General features: G+C 43.8%; 1 protein-coding gene and 2 long non-coding RNA genes across 8 annotated transcripts; all 3 read left to right on the top strand.

Annotated features, from left to right (window-relative positions):
- The first annotated feature begins 2,882 nt into the window (after positions 1–2,882).
- LOC130513947 (uncharacterized) lies at positions 2,883–5,684 on the top strand. Its single transcript, XR_008946875.1, has 2 exons — positions 2,883–4,727; positions 4,800–5,684. It is a non-coding gene; the product is annotated as an uncharacterized LOC130513947 (long non-coding RNA).
- A 1,229-nt stretch (positions 5,685–6,913) lies between these two features.
- On the top strand, positions 6,914–15,012 carry cep44 (centrosomal protein 44). 6 transcript variants are annotated; one of them, XM_057013269.1, is made up of 10 exons: positions 6,914–7,167; positions 8,060–8,110; positions 9,339–9,483; positions 10,062–10,199; positions 10,424–10,498; positions 12,089–12,235; positions 12,652–12,777; positions 12,927–13,025; positions 14,721–14,749; positions 14,835–15,012. In XM_057013269.1, exons 3-10 carry the CDS (start codon positions 9,421–9,423, stop codon positions 14,857–14,859), a joined length of 702 nt encoding a protein of 233 aa, XP_056869249.1. In that variant the 5' UTR covers positions 6,914–7,167; positions 8,060–8,110; positions 9,339–9,420; the 3' UTR covers positions 14,860–15,012. The 6 variants fall into 6 exon arrangements, 5 of the variants coding, with proteins under 5 accessions (XP_056869249.1, XP_056869250.1, XP_056869251.1 ...); XM_057013271.1 differs by lacking the exon at positions 6,914–7,167 and adding an exon at positions 7,173–7,267; XM_057013270.1 differs by lacking the exon at positions 8,060–8,110.
- A 1,146-nt stretch (positions 15,013–16,158) lies between these two features.
- On the top strand, positions 16,159–16,798 carry LOC130513949 (uncharacterized). The gene is made up of 2 exons (XR_008946876.1): positions 16,159–16,544; positions 16,631–16,798. It is a non-coding gene; the product is annotated as an uncharacterized LOC130513949 (long non-coding RNA).
- Positions 16,799–18,779: the final 1,981 nt, after the last annotated feature.

Here is an 18,779-nt window from a genome sequence, read left to right on the forward strand (position 1 = left end):
CAAGAAGATGGCCCCCACTGACCCACTGCTGAGTGAATGCCTCAGGAACCACATCAGAGATCTCTGTCCAGAAGAGCACAGTCCAGGAACAGCTAAGATCCTGGGCAGAACCCTCAGACTCCCAGGCCTCTGGTAGAGGACCCAAGTCTGAAGGAGGGAGGCACCGCCCAGGAGGGAGAGGAAGAGAGTTTTTTTAATTTTTTTGAATGGTGCTTGTGTGCCTCCTAACCCCAGACAGGTCTCACATGATTACCCTCTAAACTCCAGGATAACAAAAAGAGTTCACTAATCACATGAGTGGTTGATTCAGATCTCTTGATCATGTGAAAAGATGATATTTGACAGTTGATTAAGTAAATGTATTTAGTTACAAAAATAGATGTTTGACTCCAGGAACTGCATTTAAAGGGTTAGGGTTAAGGTTAGGGTTACTCACTGCTCGGACCTCCACCGATGAGGTCCAGAGTCGGATCATCTCCATCTGGTCTGGGTTAGGGTTAGGGTTAGGGTTACTCACTGCTCGGACCTCCACCGATGAGGTCCAGAGTCGGATCATCTCCATCTGGTCTGGGTTAGGGTTGGGGTTAGGGTTAGGGTTAGGGCTAGGGTTAGGGTTAGGGTTAGGGTTAGGGTTACTCACTGCTCGGACCTCCACCGATGAGGTCCAGAGTCGGATCATCTCCATCTGGTCTGGGTTAGGGTTAGGGCTAGGGTTAGGGCTAGGGTTAGGGCTAGGGTTAGGGTTGGGGTTGGGGTTGGGGTTGGGGTTAGGGTTAGGGTTAGGGTTAGGGCTAGGGTTATGGTTAGGGTTAGGGTTAGGGTTACTCACTGCTCGGACCTCCACCGATGAGGTCCAGAGTCGGATCATCTCCATCTGGTCTGGGTTAGGTTAGGGTTGGGGTTGGGGTTGGGGTTAGGGTTAGGGCTATTGTTAGGGTTGGGGTTGGGGTTGGGGTTAGGGTTAGGGTTAGGGCTAGGGTTAGGGTTAGGGTTAGGGTTACTCACTGCTCGGACCTCCACCGATGAGGTCCAGAGTCGGATCATCTCCATCTGGTCTGGGTTAGGGTTAGGGTTAGGGTTAGGGTTAGGGTTAGGGCTAGGGTTAGGGCTAGGGTTAGGGTTGGGGTTGGGGTTGGGGTTGGGGTTAGGGTTAGGGCTAGGGTTAGGGTTAGGGTTAGGGTTAGGTTACTCACTGCTCGGACCTCCACCGATGAGGTCCAGAGTCGGATCATCTCCATCTGGTCTGGGTTAGGGTTGGGGTTGGGGTTGGGGTTGGGGTTGGGGTTAGGGTTAGGGCTAGGGTTAGGGTTAGGGTTACTCACTGCTCGGACCTCCACCGATGAGGTCCAGAGTCGGATCATCTCCATCTGGTCTGGGTTAGGGTTAGGGCTAGGGTTAGGGCTAGGGTTAGGGCTAGGGTTAGGGCTAGGGTTAGGGTTGGGGTTGGGGTTGGGGTTAGGGCTAGGGTTAGGGTTACTCACTGCTCGGACCTCCACCGATGAGGTCCAGAGTCGGATCTCCATCTGGTCTGGGTCCGTCTGATGAATGATGTTGCCTTACAATGACAATACCTGGCCTCATGTGGTCCCAATGGACTGGTCAGGGAACCATTCAGCCTCAGGAGACCGGAGTGTGTACACACACACATGGAAGCGATACACACCATGGAGCTTCATGAGTTGTCTGAAGGAGAATCCTGAACATGGAAAAAGCTGCAGGTTCTCCAGTTTTCTCTGGGACTCTGAATGATTTGGTCCTCCACTGATCGTTAGATTGTCTTGTTCTAAACAAATCAAAGATTGACTGTATGATATTTAATGTCATTGATTCATGTTTATCCGTTCTGACTGTTTCAGGTTGTGTACATCACCATCGAAGATCTACACAAAGTTCAATGAAGCTCTGTCCTTTTTCTTCTCCTGTTGGCCACAGACAAGTTCTAGTCACTACTGTAGTTAGCTGTTTGGCTGGCAGCATCATTTCTCCAGGATGCTTAATTATATATGTATATGTATAATAATGTATAATTAGAGTTCAAGCAGAGAAGAACAAACTACTTTGTGTGTTTTTGAAAGGCTCAGCTGTTGTGTTTGTGATAGAGTGTAATGTAATATAATATAATAAATATGTGTAATAGAATAGAATATAATGTAATATAATATATTATAATATAATATAATGTAATATAATATGTATAATATAATATAATAAATATCTGTAATATAATATATGTATGTATAATATAATACAACATAATATAATATAATGTAATATGTATAATGTAATATAATATAATATGTATAATGTAATAGAATATAACATAATCTAATATAATGTAATATGCATAATATGCTCTGCTGTTTAATTAAAGGTTATATGCTGACAGTATTATCCAGCTCTATATTCCCATAATAAGGTCATCAGCAGAAATCAGACTTTTGCCAATTTTAAATGATCTTTTCTTCTGGTTAGGGTTAGGTTAGGGTTAGGGTTAGGGTTAGGTTAATTAAGGTTAGGTTAATTAAGGTTAGGGTTGGGTTAGGGTTAGGTTAATTAAGGTTAGGGTTGGGTTAGGTTAATTAAGGTTAGGGTTGGGTTAGGGTTAGGTTAATTAAGGTTAGGGTTGGGTTAGGTTAATTAAGGTTAGGTTAGGTTAGGGTTAGGTTAATTAAGGTTAGGTTAGGGTTAGGTTAATTAAGGTTAGGGTTGGGTTAGGGTTAGGTTAATTAAGGTTAGGGTTGGCTTAGGGTTAGGTTAATTAAGGTTAGGGTTTGGTTAATTAGGGTTAGGGTTAGGTTAATTAAGGTTGGTTAGGGTTAGGTTAGGTTAATTAGGGTTGGGTTAGGGTTAGGTTAATTAAGGTTAGGGTTGGGTTAGTTAATTAAGGTTAGGGTTAGGTTAATTAAGGTTTGGTTAGGGTTAGGTTAATTAGGGTTAGGGTTTGGTTAATTAGGGTTAGGTTAATTATAGTTTGAATACTTGTGCGTCCATGTTCCAGTGGTCGTGCCTTTGCTTCAGAGGGAGAAACATGTGTCTCGTGCATTAATCTTCTCCCTTTGTATCAACAGACCAGCATATTAAGGGAACAAAAGACACAGGATTGACAGAATTCTAAATGAATTAGAACTTTTTCATTTTAGTTTATTTTGACCTATTGTTGTTGTTTTTCTTATCTTAAATTCTGGGAAAGTGATTTTTAGGAGTTAAGATTTCTAATATTTGCATTAAAAATAGTTGTGCTGAGAGGAGGGTTGTAGGACAATCCAGGAAAGGGTGGCACTGGTTTTCCAGGTGAGTTATGATGGCACTGGTTTTCCAGGTGAGTTATGATGGCACTGGTTTTCCAGTTTAGTTATGATGGCACTGGTTTTCCAGGTTAGTTATGATGGCACTGGTTTTCCAGGTGAGTTATGATGGCGCTGGTTTTCCAGGTGAGTTATGATGGCACTGGTTTTCCAGGTGAGTTATGATGGCACTGGTTTTCCAGGTTAGTTATGATGGCACTGGTTTTCCAGGTTAGTTATGATGGCACTGGTTTTCCAGGTGAGTTATGATGGCACTGGTTTTCCAGGTGAGTTATGATGGCACTGGTTTTCCAGGTGAGTTATGATGGCACTGGTTTTCCAGGTTAGTTATGATGGCACTGGTTTTCCAGGTGAGTTATGATGGCACTGGTTTTCCAGGTTAGTTATGACAACCTAAACAAGAGGTGTGCAATGAAAATTCCTGTTACTTTTGTAGCCAACGACTGTCAGAGATGTGCCTGATGATGGATGATGATCCCTCACAGAGAGAGAGGGGAGAGAATCCCACACAGGGAAAAGTCATCAATTATTCTCCATGGCTTCCGCCATGCTCCTCCTCCAGGGTTTGTCATCCCACTGTCTTCTCACCCTGCTGTTGCTATGGTTCTGCCTCAACCACTCTGGTATCCAGGATACGGAGACACATTCTTTCTCCTGATTGGCTGGGAGCTTTGCAGGGGTGGGGATGCACAAGCGCAAAGCAAGGAAGGGGGTAGAAGGAAAAGAGGGTGGTAATGAGATATGTGTTTGAGTACAGCAGCGAAGCTCCAGCTGTCTGACGGAGCCTGATTTTATGGAGCATAACTAGCTAAAGCTAAAGTAATAGCTGCTGCTCAACATATAGAGGCTATAGAGGCTAACCCATCTATAGAAGAGGAAGAGGAGGAGCTGGAGACATGTACTAGAGAGATGCAGGTTTCCACTGTCTTCTGTTCGGATATTTGGACTGAGACGCAGCCCAGCGGAACAAGGAAACAGGAAAAGATCCAACTGCAAAGTAAAAAGAAAAAGGTGGGCGGGTATTTTTCAAAGAGGAGACGGGGAGTAGATGAGAGAGGACGGTGTATAAATTAGCTTCCCAAAGCTAAATTCCCAAAGGTTAAGAGAAGAGCACCTAGCCTCCACTGGCAGGCCAGGGCCCCCGTGTGGATCAGCAAAGTGGCTGCAGAAGCCGAGGACACAAGAACCCCAGCCGAGCAGCGGAGGACTGGGGTAAAGAGCAGGGCTCATCGGAGAGGAGGTGAGGCAGTGTGGAGGAGACACTTAACACCAGAGCGACTCCAGAGGGTTGCCGAGGACAACAAGGAGGAGGAGGCCCACAGACTGATGGCTCGCGGAAGTGGTTCAGGGAGGTGGAGCAGGCAGAGGATGGGGTTCCTCAATACCATGCTGCGCTGCAACCTCCCCCCAGAGACTCAGAAGGTTGTTGTGTTCATTATTATGATGCTGCTGATTGTCATCAATGTGGTGCTCATGTTTCTGTTGGCCTTCCAGTAGAGCGCCACATCCACAAACACACACGCTCCCCTTCCAACCCTGGAAATGGTTTTATCACAGAGGAGGACTGTTGGAGACTGGAACCCTCACCCACTGTTGAGATGAGGGACACGGGGATTCAGATGGATCCAAAAATACTTCATCAAAGCACAGGAACAAGAATCATTGATTGAGTTGGAGCGTCACTATTTGGATTCATTTTTGTCAAAGAAATTGTGTAAAAAAAGGACAGTATTTCCTGCATAACAACATGTAAATAGCAGCTGTTTTTTTCTTATTTAGAATTGATTTGTTCAGGCACCAAGATACGTGTCTTTGATCTATATCTCCAGAGTGCTTCAATGCAGGTTGGAGATTAACGTAATTCTGTGATTGCAAACAACTTTCATAAAATGATCCACAAATGCGCCAGTGTGTCTGTTAGTGCTTTGGTGTTTACGACAAGTGTTCAGCTACAGGTTAGAAATGTAGTTTAGTGTGTGTGTGTGTGTGTGTGCGTGCGTGCGTGCGTGCGTGCGTGCGTGTCTGCTTCCTCGTCCTCGGTCATTTAGGGATGTACCAGCTACTTTTGGAAGATAATTTTCTCGTCAGCTGTCTGTTTATCTATAGACGGCATTTATTGATCTTTTGGTCTGGTCCTAAAAAATGAAATGGCTTTTTATTGTCGGACCAAAGAATCTAATTGTAATTTTCATTCTATTAATAGATTTAATTTAACAAAACACAACCATGTTTTGATGTATTTTTATTGGTAAAAATTACATTTGACTTTTTCATTTTACTCTAGTTTCTCTAATTACAGAAATGTAATCATATTTATTTATCCCTTTCTTGCATTGTCACTACCTGTGGACAACTATTAAACTGTAGATGTGGTTTCCATAGAGTTGCAGGCGAATCACTGCTCATTTCATTCACACTCCAGCCTAAACACACACTCAGGAACAAACAAGCTAAAGCTAACAGGGAAAAAGCTGAAGCTAACAGGGAAACTGTCCAGACGGAGATGACGCCAGCTCATCAGGCGTTGATTATAGTATGTTGGAGGAAGATTAGGAGGGATTGGAGACTAACAGGGGCATCAGACATCAAATGTAGTTTTGGTTTCCTAGCATGCAAAAAAAAAATCACAAGTAATTCAAATGTTACGTATTTCAGGCAGTTAATATGCTGCTAGCAAAGGGGGACTTTTAAAATATTATTTTCATAATGTTACTGAAAATCAACCTCCAAACCACTGATGAACATTATGCAATAATGATAATAGAGATAACCTTAACAGCAATAATTCTAACAATGAATTGTCTCATGACGATCTAAAGACAGTTACAAAACACATTAGATTAAAAAGAAGAAAGAAAATAATACATCAGGTTAGGGTTAATAGTCAAACTTTAATGCAGGACTGGACAGAAACAGGTGGGTATCAGAGAGTGTGTGAGGTGACAGAAGGTGTTGGGGTGGTGGGGGGTTAGTGTGTGAGCAGATGGAGTGTTTCATGGGACGTCTGGAGGTTCAGAAAGGGGGCTACAAGGTCACAGGGAACCGGTTCTGAATGAAGTTTAATGAGGGATTGTGAAGACACACCTTAGAGCCTGGTTATGCTCAAGCGTTCTTCCTGTTAAGGGGAGCGTCTTGCTCCTTGCTTTGGGTCAGAACCTGGGTTTCTGGAATGGTGGATTGTAACAGATGCTGTATCAATAAACGTGCATCGAGGTGGCAGACAGCCAACAGTGGTCCAGTCTGGAGATCAGGAAGGTGTTGATGAATCTCTTTAGTAGGGGAGATGTTTGTGATGATATGGGCAATATATTGTGCTCTTGGTGAGGTTCTTGATGATGTGGGTGGCATGTTCACAAGTGACCTGAGGGTGGAGGGTGTTAGGTTAGGGTTAGGGTTGTGGAGGAGGTGGTCATACTGCAGAGGTGTTTTAATACTGAGGTCCAAGTTCTGAGTGCTTCTGGACCAGTGACAGTGCCTTGGGCTTTAAATCGAAGGTAGTTTACTTGCTGTTGGGGTGCAGGATTCCAGGTTGTTTGGTTTGTCCTGCAGGGGGCGTGGTGGAGCCGTGCTCCTGCCACAGGCTGACGCACCTGCAGTCATTCAGCTATCGAGCCGCCCGTTTCAGGACTAAACTCCTGCCTACCAGGGTCGGAGGATTTTGGTGTTTTTGGTGACTCTTGAATTTAAAATATTTTCGTCTCTTGTCTTTGGTGCGTTCCCCTGCCCGTTTGAGGTCTTCATGCCGTCCGGCTGGACTTCTGAAACGAGCAGAACCCGACTCCTGTGTTGGCTCCGGGGTGGAGCTCTCTGGGCCCACCAGAGGGTTGTGCTTCCCTGTAGTCCAGGAGGACCGCCGTTTTGGGTTGGTTAAATAAAACCATTTTGGACCTTTCATCACTGTGTTCTTGCTGCTTCCGGGTCCTGTTCAAACCCAGACTCTAACACCTGTGAGAATTAGAAAGGTCTGTAAATGCATTAATGTGAGTGGAGGTTTGTACATTTCAGATTGTGACAGACTCAAACAGGCTAATATAGGGGAAGGCCACCGGTGCCACATGAGGATTTTCATCCCTTGAAATATTAAATCGTTAAAAAAAAATGTGTACAGGATTGCATATTGAAGAATAGATGTTATATTAACAGTTAACACTTTACCAAATTAGTTATTGATGTTTAATTTGGTTAAAAGAAAGCAATGTCTTCCATCGTTTTAGAACCATAAACAGCTGTAATTGTAATACAGACTGGACATGTGGCCTGCGTAACTAAAACAGGGGGAGCTTGCAGGACCACTGTGGACATCTCATGGCCAGAACCACAGCAGTAGGAGTGATGAGTCTGTAATATTCTGGTTTTTTTGTGAAGATGCTGGTTGAAGTAGCAGTGCTCCAAGTTGGGCACCTGTAATACTGGAAAGTTAGCATAGTTCAACCCACCTGTGAAGTAAAAGTCACCAAAGAGCTGCATAACATGTCATGGAGCAACCCAGCCAGTGAGCTGCCATGTCTCTAGGGTGGGTTAGGGTTAGGGTAACCTAACCCTAACCCACCCTAGAGACATAACCTAACCCTAACCTAACCCAGTATTTGGGGAGAATCAGAGTGTCCAATCTCTCTTCACCATGCCAGTTTTAAATATACAAAATGGCCTGTCGACCTGGGGGCCTGTCGACCTGGGGGCCGGGGGACCTGGGGGACAGGCTGCTGTATTACTCTTATGGTAATCACCTGCGTTTAATTGTCTCCTCCTCCTAGGCCCTTCTCCTACGTCCTTCTCCTGTAAATCTAAGTTCGAAAGGATTCTTGGTAAGGGACATCCCCACTAACTAGTACATAGTAATCATATAACGTAAAATAATATTCTCAATTCTCTCCGCTCGATCCAGCGTTTTTAAGCCGATTTAATTGACACTTTCTTACTTTCAACGTCAACCCCATTTCTGCATGTTATTCCCATACAGGCCACGGGGTGGCGGTAGTGAGTCAGCAAGGAGATTGTTTGTTGGCTATTTTGGTGTAGAAGAAGAGGCGACCCAGCAGCAACGCTGGAAGTTTCAAATCAAAGTTAGACTTTATCCAATAAATCAAAAGCACCCGAGCTAAAGGGTAGTTTTTGTGTCTTCTATTTAATCTATGATCTGGAAATTGAGAGCTATAAATGAGGCCTCGTATAAATACGGCTGTTTTCATTGACACTTTAAAATGTCTACGGCGGATCTTCATGGTGGTCTCCAGAAATTAGAAGCTTTCCTGCGGACCATCAAGTTCACAGGACCTGTTGACTACAATGGGTGATGTATTGTTTGATAAACCTGTGCACGATTAAACCTGTGCACAATTAAACCTGTGCAAATTTCTTTATACACACATACGTGTTAGTGCAAATGCATCTACAATAAAAACCTTTTAAGTCTTTGTCATATATATATATATATATATATATATATATATATATATAATATATATATATATATATATATATATATATATATATATATATAAATAAATAAAAATAGTTGCAACATTTAGCCTTGAATCTTCCAAATGTTAGGCAGACAATATGAGCAACAAGGAGAAATTATTTTGTCCTTAAAATGCAGTGATTGACTTGATTGTAACATTCCAATCATTGGCATTGATTTTTAATTTTCTCTTTTATTTCAATGTCCATCACCAATTTCTTTTTTATTGTGTCATTAGCGCAGAATTTGTTCTGCGCTAATGACACAATAAAAAAGGGGCCTTGTGATGTACTATATATACTATGGATTATTTCCAATATCTCAGTGAACTCAGAGGTTTTTGAATTTGTATGATGTGTGAATGAACACCTTAAAAAAGATTCAGTGAATTCTTGTAAGAGACCATTTTAGACCATTATTTTCAGCATACAGAACAAGTAATGCACAACGATGTGCAAATATTTGTGCAGCCCAATGTGGTATCTGGAATTCTCAGTTTCCCAGAATGATAGTGACTGGCTGTCATCTTTTAAACTTTTAAATGCTGTATATTCAGTTCTCCTCTCTCTCAGTCTTTCCCAAGGGGACCCTTCTGCTGTGCTTCCAATATTGAGTTTCTCCCTCACTACCTTTCCTCCTTTAAATGAGCAGCTGATGGCATCTGGATTCGAGCTGACTGGCAAAACTGACCTCAGGTTTACTGAAACCCTTTTTAAGGTGAGAGAGATACACTTTTACAAAAGTATTGTTGGATAAGCTGAACATAAGTGACGGGTTAATTCATCTACATGTTAAAGGAGCAATAAACACAACTCCGATTCTTTGGAAGAAAGGAGTGAAAAAAATGACTGAAGGTCTAAAGTTGTATTTTTATCTGGAGTGTAACATGATGTCACGCACCCTCTGTGTGTGTTGACCTCCGGCTCTGTGTTTACAAGCCGGTCCGGCCGCGTGTGCACGTATATTGATCGGAAATTGCGCTGCGTTCCTCCTCTCGGAGCCAATGGGCCTTTTTCAAAGCAAAATGCAGGACAACAGAATGATATGACAACCACAACCCTCCAATACCTCTAAATAAAATAAGGCTTTACTGTAGGCTACTGTTGTGTTTCCACTTTGGAGTCCTTCGTTTGCAGATGAGGCGTGGGGATGGGAGGGGGCGGAGACAGCGATAGAGGGGGTGTGGCTCATGACGCGCTGTTTTGGACTACAGACAGTCGAGAGTACGTTTATCCAAATATTGTGTTCTATCACAGTGGTGCATCGTAGATTTGCTGTAATTCCTTTGTGTGTAGGTCCTGCGAGACATTTTCCACTATAAGCCCACACTGACCAAAGAGCAGTTCTTGAAGTTCGGCTTCTCTCAGAGAAAAATCTCTCTCATTTGTGATGTCATCGATTTGGTTCTGCAGAAAAAACGTCAAATGAAAAAGGTAGAAAATCATTTCATGCTCCATGCTTTTTAGTTTCTTTTCTATTGAATGCCTGTTCCTGTACAATAAATGCTTTAATAGTTATCAAAGAGGAAATCATGCCATATTACATAGCGGCGTTGCCAGACTCTTGCTTTTTTCTTCTTCTGCTTCCCCTTTCCTGGAGATCATACACAGCAAGAACATAAACAGTAAAATGAAAAAGTATTTTATATGTCTTGTAGACCAAAGTCAAACATACTCGTGCATCCAAAGATTCCAAAGAAGAGAGACGTCCTCCACCGACTGATGCCGACACTGTAAGTCTTTGGTCCCCAAAAGTAACTTAAACTTACAACTGAATGTATGAACATAAAATTCTTATGAAAAGTATTAATTGCCCAGTGAAATGTACAGGCTTTTAGAAAATATGGATATTTGACCGTTCACGTGAATGTAAAAGTGAAAGATTTTAATGAGGGGCCAAATGTAGAATGCAAATGATATCAAATAAATTATGCATTAAAGGACATTTGTCTCTGAGGTCCAGTAACTGTCCAATAAATATTCCTGCTCTAACTAATGAAAAGGACCTGAGGACAAACCCAAGAACAAGTACAGCTTATTAAAATCACAATTGTATTGCGATGTTAAGCCAGTTGTCATAGATGCCTCAACCAGTGCTTCTGCCTTCACGCTGATGGAGGTGAGGTCTGGTTTTCCACCTCCTTTACGTAAAACTTTCCCTGCACCTGAACTGTGTTCTGGAAAAGCCGAGGTTCAGAAAAGTGTTTAAACCTGTTTACTGCTCATACTCTCCAAGAGCTCCAGAAAAGTGTCTAACCCGAACCCTCTAACCCTAACTCTAACCCTACCTCTAACTCTAACCTCTAACCCTCTAACCTCTAACCCTCTGACCCGAACCCTAACCCTCTGACCCTAACCTCTAACCCTAACTCTAACCCTACCGCTCTAACCCTAACCCCCTAACCCTACCCCTCTAACCCTAACCCCCTAACCCTCTAACCCTACCCCTCTAACCCTAACCCTAACCTCTAACCCTATGACCCTAACCTCTAACCCTCTGACCCTAACCCTAACCACTCTAACCCTCTAACCCCAACCCCCTAACCCTAACCCCCTAACCCTAACCTCTAACCCTATGACCCTAACCCTACCCCTCTAACCCTCTAACTCTAACCCTCTAACCCCAACCCCCTAACCCTAACCCTCTAACCCTAACACCCTAACCCCCTAACCCTACCCCTAATCCTCTAACTCTAACCTCTAACCCCCTAACCCTCTAACCCTCTAACCCTAACCCCCTAACCCCCTAACCCTCTAACCCAGGCATGGGCAAACTACGGCCCGGGGGCCACACGCGGCCCGTTAAACGTTTTAATCCGGCCCGCCAAACTTGAAAAATTAAATGAATAAACCTTGTTAATGTTTTTTTCACTGCAATTCTGGTGTTTTCCCACTAGAAGAAAGACAGTCAGGAGGAGAGTGATGGTGATATCCTGAAGGATAACAGAACTTTCAGTGCTTTAAAATAGAAATGGTTATTAATTTTTTTTAAAAAGGCACATTTTATTCATTTGATTTTAAGTGTTTTAAGACTCATTCCAAAGTCAGATATTTTGTTGTAATGCTTCTCTTCATTTTCATTTGAAATTAAAGCACATGTTTTCTCCATATCCCAAGATGTGTATTTTTTCTCCAATGAGGTGAGGTTACCAAAGCACTCCATCCATCCATCTGCTCCTGGTCCGGCCCCTTTGTCAAATGTTAGAACTTATTGTGGCCCACGCATCAAAATGTTTGAGATGTGTGATGAGTTAGTTATCTAACCCTAATGATCGGAATATTGTGACTTTGTTTGTCCAATGCTTTTGTGATTTATGTCACAGGTGTCTGAAATGGCATCTGGTCTGGCTATTGGAGGAAACCCTTCAACAAATGCTAAACGTTTCCAAGCATGTTCTCACTCTCCTGAAGCTGTGGTGACAGAGCTGACTGGATGGAACGTAAGCACTGGAAATCTGGAAAAGCTTGTGGTACATTCACAATTATGATGATGGCCTCAGGCTGGAAATGTCTCTCAGAGATTTTACGGGGTGGAGAGCAGAGTGTTTTTCCCAAGTAGTTTTTCACTCTCATCAGATAAGCTGCTGACAGTTTGAGAGGAACGAGCACGAAGTGAACATTTGTTTAAATTGCTGATAGGACCCTTAAGACTAGTTCTGCATCACTCTTCCCCTTGTTGAGACATGAATCCTTTTTAATTGAATTGTGTGCTGCTAATTTTACTAATTGTGCAAACATTTTAAAAGCTGACGACCATTTTTTGTAGTGAAGGGGGATATACGGATAGTTCCTCTAGAGGAGGGACGGCATGTGGAAACGGATCACTTCATGTCAACCTTTACATCACCCTAGAAAGGCAGCACATGAACCATTGCTTTTCCTTTAGTGGACTGATGTGGAGCGAAGGCTGTCGGCAGTGGAGGCTCAGGTACAGAGTCTTCCTGTCGTTCACAGGCTGAACGTGCTGGAGAAACGTCTGGAGGAACTTGAGAAACAGAGAGACCCAGAAAAGGTATCCATAGACATTTAGTAAGACTAGTAACGAGAAAAGCTGCATTTCTCACTACTAGTCTTTAGGTACATGTATTTTATAAATATATAATATATATACTTTACATTTCAATAATCAAATTTATTCACCATTTTCATTTTGCATTCTAGAATAAAAGAGAAATGGTCAATATTTCCAGAGAGAGTTGGCAAAATCTGATGACCCGAGTCCTTTTACTTGAAACGAAGCTGGAACTGGGAAAGGCACAGGTAAGGGTTAGAGGGTTAGGGTTAGAGGGTTAGGGTTAGAGGGTTAGAGGGTTAGGGTTAGAGGGTTAGAGGGTTAGGGTTAGAGGGTTAGAGGGTTAGGGTTAGAGGGTTAGAGGTTAGGGTTAGAGGGTTAGGGTTAGGGTTAGAGGGTTAGGGTTAGAGGGTTAGAGGGTTAGAGGGTTAGGGTTAGAGGGTTAGAGGTTAGGGTTAGGGGTTAGAGGGTTAGGGGTTAGAGGGTTAGGGTTAGGGTTAGAGGGTTAGGGTTAGGGTTAGGGGTTAGGGGTTAGCGGGTTCGCGGGTTCGGGTTCGGGTTCGGGTTCGCGGGTTCGCGGTTCGGGGTTCGCGGGTTCGGGGTTCGCGGGTTAGGGGTTAGAGGGTTAGGGGTTAGAGGGTTAGAGGGTTCGGGTTCGAGGGTTAGGGTTAGAGGGTTAGGGTTAGAGGTTAGGGTTAGAGGGTTAGGGTTAGAGGGTTAGCGGGTTCGGGTTAGAGGGTTAGAGGTTAGAGGGTTAGGGTTAGAGGGTTAGGATTAGAGGGTTAGAGGTTCTACCATCTAGAGTGATCATGTGATCTAATCTATCCCTGAGAGGTTCAGGACCAAACACCATGACCTCAGTTTTTCCTGGGTTAAGGAGGAGGAAATTTGAAGACATCCAGGACTTTATGTCTTTAAGACAGGTCTGGAGCTTCACTAACGTCTCTGTCTCCTCTGGTTTCATGGATAAATAAAGTTGAGTGTCATCAGCATAACAATGAACATTGATCCCATGCTGCTGAATAATGTTCCCTAAGGGAAGCATGTACAATGTGAAGAGGATTGGTCCAAGTCCAGAACCTTGAGGAACTCCATGGCTAACCCTACTGTATGAGGAGGGAACACCATGGACATGAGCAAACTGGTATCTATCAGATAAATATGATCTAAACCAGTCTAGTGCTGTCCCTTTAATCCCAATCACATGTTCCAGTCTCTGTAACAGGATGCTGTGATCAACTGGATCAAAAGCAGCACTGAGATCCAGCAGAACCAGCATAGAGACCAGTCCATGATCTGAAGCTATCAGCTTCTATGTCGCCCGCTCTGGCCCCCGGAATGCACTTGACTATGGTTGCTGGAGTCGGCTTCACGTAGGGTTAGGGTTAGTCGCCAATTACCAGGGTCGGTTTCTCAGTGGGTGTGTCGCCGAGTGGGGAAAAACGATGAGCCACGGGAAGCGTGTGGTGGGGCACCGTGGGCCTTTGGTTTGGGCTACACTTCCTGCGAACCATCACCCAGCCGCCCTGGCTATTTACCAGTCAGACAACTCTCCTACTCTCACCAGTGGTCATGAATTTAGGGTGTTAAAGGACAAGATCACACATACAAACAGCCTCTGCAGGGTGGCTGGGCACTAGCTTAGAGTTGGGGTGAGAAGCTCAGTCACTCGGGAGGAGCTCGGAGGAGAGCCGCTGCTCCTTCACATCCAGAGGAGTCAGCTGCCGTGGCTCAGTTTCGGATGCCTTCCCGGGGAGGTGTTCCGTGCATGTCCCGATGGGGAGGCCGATAATTCATTCAACTGAATGACTGCACTGTGTGTGAATTTTAATCCATATGATAAGTTTTAATGTTCAAGAATATGTATTTGTGGTTGATCTTCAGACCACCGCATTCCGGTTTTGGACCTAATGTTTATTTTTCCCCTCTCCATTGTTGTCCAGGGGATTGAATTGCAGCCTAAAGACAATCTGTAAGTTGCTTTTTTTAATGTAAAGTCACACTAATAACATCTACGTACTTCAGTGTATCTAAATGTCCTCGTTTCTTATCTCCAGGACACATGAGAAAAGCCCTTCATAATGTTGCAATGAGGTAGAAGATCTGTCCTGCACCATAGACTCAGACCCATTCTGGTTTTCATAAGAGCTGCTATCTTGTAGTGCATTTCCAGTAATAATAATAATAATAATAATAATAATTTCCAAATAAACGTTCTCTCCGTGGTTTCTTTTATATGGTCGTGTTTGAAAGGTGTAATACTTTGTTTCATACTTATTTATGTGGTGTTCATTGATTAGATGTGGTGGTTGAGGGGGGCTAGGATGGCAGTCTCTGGCTGCTCCACCCATGGAACAACACTGTCCATCACTGCTCTCCACCACAACCACCACATTCCAACCCCCTGGATGCACAGTTCCCTCCTATTTTCTGGTGTTTGGTCTATTTGGGATTCCCCTTGATGATTGTAGCTTTTTGCATTTCCCAACCGTGACTTACAACGTTTTGGACTAAAGGAGTTTATTTTATTCAATTTTACTGTGCATCAGTCGTGCTAACGGAGTGTGACCTGTTTCTCCCTGAAAAGCTGGCAGCCATGGCCAAGATGCCTCCACCACTGCAGAAAGGTCAAGGTCAGGACCACACTGGCAGATGGGCCCTTGGTAACAGGGCTTCATCCCAAGATGCCTGGAACTTCAGTGGAAGGGGGGGAGGGAGGGGGTACTCACTCCAGTGGGTCTTTGACTACCAATACACCCCATGTAGGGATTACACAGCCAAGCACCTCAACATTTGGTTCCAAATAACCTAAATATGGGATCTCCAGCCCATTAGCATCTCTCACCAGTGCCAATACTGTAACTGATCCTGAAAGTTCAGCTGGAAGAAGCCCCTCTGAAATGGTGGCGCCCATGGACCCTTTACCAAGAATACATTCAACAATCACCCCCACAAAGGCTGTTAGAGCTGTAAAGATGTGGCCCTGAATGGTGAGCAGTCAAACCGAGGCTGCAGGTTGGTGCTGTGTGTAGCTCAGAACCGACTGGACCTCCCTCTGACCCATCTAACAACTTCTTCCCCAACATCAAGCAGTTCAGGTCAGTGTTGTTCCGAACCTCTTCAGCTCCCTCTGAAGCCCAGAGTTAATTACATGCTCCAACAAAATATCTGCATTCGGCAGAATTTGCAACAGCTTTTTCCATTAAGCAATAAAATGCATTCGAGTTCTTGGAGGGATTCACCCTGCAACTGCTTCCTAGAGAAAAACAATGATCGGACTTGATAACTGGCTGCCTGCTTCCAGTCAGAGGAGGAGATTTGTTTCTCACCGTCTGTTGATGGGGTTGCTGGAAAAGAGTGTGTGGTCACCAGTGTAAGTCTGTACATCTGAATCCAAGCACATTTGCATCCCACTGAACATAGAACTGAGTGCACGTGTTGGAGCAGCAGTCTCCTCACTCGCCACAACCTCACATAAATCTGCTAATTATTGTTTAGGAAAAGGTTTCCCTCTCTGCACCATGTGACACAAGCAAGCACCAAAGATCACCGAAGACACAAGGAGCACGCCGTTCCCATGGTTCTGACCCTACTGCCATTGAAATTGTGGGGTTGTGTCTCATCCTCCAATTCCTGCAGGTGATCACACCTCCAACTTTCAGCTGTTTCTGCTGTTGAGATATTAAATCAATCACGTTATTTTAAAATTTCACATGTTCATGTTTTAGCTTTGAGAGAGTTGCTTTAATCAGAATCATTGTGTGGAGGTTTTGGGCTGCAAAAACCAAACTGAAAGTGTCAGGAATTGTTGGGAGTCATGTGAGATTGTGAGTCCTTGAGGGACTTCTGAGAGGAACAGGACCAAATATGGAAAGAGGGTGTTGACGAAGAGTTGTATCAAAGGAAGGACCTGACCCCCAGGTAGTGCTCCAAATATGCTGGGTGTGTGATGTTCGGGTTCTTCCTGGCAAGTATTCTGTTTCTGCTATGAATAAAAACCACACATTTCATTCATTCAGAATTGAAATGCCGGGGGAACATGTAAGCAAAGAAAGTTTCCTCAACGCTACTCAGCTGATCACATTTAAAGAGTCAGGTGGCGGTGCGGCCCTAGTGAGGGGCCGTGCATGACTGTGGTGGCTGAGCTTGCTTTTTGGTTTTGGTGACTTATAGCTAGCTTATTTTTTGCTCGAGAGGACTTATTAATGATTGCTGATTTGTCTTTTGTGGTTATTTAGCTATCCTGGTCTTTTGTATTGTTGACCATCATTTTCCGTTTGGTCTATCGTGAATTTTTGTTCCTAAAGTACCATTTTGCACAATGACACTAATCTCGTTCACTTTCTTGATTTTCCTTTATTCCTTCCTTCGTCCCCAATTAACAGGAGGAAACAGGCATCCGGCCATCCTGCCATCACTTTGTTTGGTTGAGGAAGTGTCATCTGAGATTCAGGTCCCAGAAACGTGACTGTTAAAAAATTATTTATGAGAGGAATGTCTTCTTTCATCTTAAAATATTGCACCGGTGCGGGGCCAATCGCAGGAGGAGTGTTTTTAGTGTCCCCCCAGGTACTGAACACCAAAGGCACCACAGCTAATTGTGTGTGCACGCGCCTGAGTTTCCCCCTTGAATACATTTATGTACCTGGCTTCGTATCCAAACTGTCTATAGAACCCAACACGACCTCTGGGTCTTGGAGTCTAGAGAGGCTTCACCCTGGCCTTGACCAGCAGGCCCTGAAGATTCTTTTCTTCCTATGAGCCACGATGATTCTATAGTCAGAGAAGGTGGAGTAATTGCCCAGGAATTTATTAAGATTATTTCTCACCTTCTTAATTAACAGGGCCGTTGGAAAGGAGTACGTGGTGATCAGAGATAATGGAGGGAGGCATGGTACCATGGAACTCTCTGAGGGTCATTTTTCTAGAAGAACATGACTGCCCTCTAGAGGAGAGAGCCCGGAATAGCACCATAAAGTCTCTGGTGAATATCCTGTGAATCACAATAATTGTGATTTCAGCACAGCATGTGCATCTGATACCTTGAAGAAAACTTTTATATCCAGTCTGTGGCTGTTTTCAAAGTTCTCCTTTTTGTAGATGCTTGTGTCCAGGAATTCCACCACTGTGGAGCTCGTGGTGGCCTTTAGCCTTATGGAGTAGGAAACTCTATAAGCTCTTCTTGTGTGCAATGCCAACCACCCCAGATATCAAGACACTTAAAATGTCAGTTTAAATAGTGGATGCCTAAAATAGTGGTTTTGGCCAGGGCAGATGTCTTATAAGCCAGAGCAAGTTTTTTGCCCATAGTCCTTCCTTTACTTTATAGATAAAAATTGTTGAATTTTAAATCAGTCCTTCTAAAATTAATTTCCAGAAGCTGAAGAAGCTCCTTATCTTGCCTCCTGTCTGGATATTTTGTTAAAATATGTTTAACTGCCTGAGTGCCTTCATCAATGTGTATATTTGTATATAGACTGTCAATAGGCAGTGTGAAGAGTAGCGAGTCAGTGGAAACGACTAACTGGTTAACAGGGGATTAAGAAATGAATCAGCCATGTAGTCGGTCTCACTGTCACAAATGCTGATGATGGGCGTCCAAATAATTAGGGGTTAGGGTTAGGGTTAGGGTTAGAGCAGGGGTGGGCAAACATTTTGATTCATGGGCCACAATGGGTTCTAACATTTGACAAAGGGGCCGGACCAGGAGCAGATGGATGGATGGAGTGCTTTGGTAACCTCATTGGAGAAAAAATACACATCTTGGGATATGGAGAAAACATGTGCTTTAATTTCAAATGAAAATTGTGACGGCCCGCCCATGTGTTTTGTTTTGTTTACCCAGAGACTGGGTGGGTTGTCAGTGAGACTGGTTTCACCTGCAAGCTGGGAGGAGCCAGAGGGCATAAAAGGGGCGGTTCTCCTTTGTCTCGCTCTCTGGCTGGGCTGCTGCCACCATACCTCATGGCCGTCTCATCATTTTGGTTTGGGTTTCTCAATAA

Source organism: Takifugu flavidus, chromosome 17 (genome assembly GCF_003711565.1).
Source record: "Takifugu flavidus isolate HTHZ2018 chromosome 17, ASM371156v2, whole genome shotgun sequence".
Classification (NCBI taxonomy): Eukaryota; Metazoa; Chordata; class Actinopteri; order Tetraodontiformes; family Tetraodontidae; genus Takifugu; species Takifugu flavidus.

Excerpts from the sequence above, each read along its gene's own strand:
- cep44 (XM_057013267.1), top strand. The coding sequence starts at position 8,507 with ATGTCTACGGCGGATCTTCATGGTGGTCTCCAGAAATTAGAAGCTTTC. Across the intron at positions 12,236-12,651 it reads GAAATCTGGAAAAGCTTGTG|TGGACTGATGTGGAGCGAAG; the intron begins GTACATTCACAA and ends CTTTTCCTTTAG. Across the intron at positions 14,750-14,834 it reads TTGCAGCCTAAAGACAATCT|GACACATGAGAAAAGCCCTT; the intron begins GTAAGTTGCTTT and ends TCTTATCTCCAG.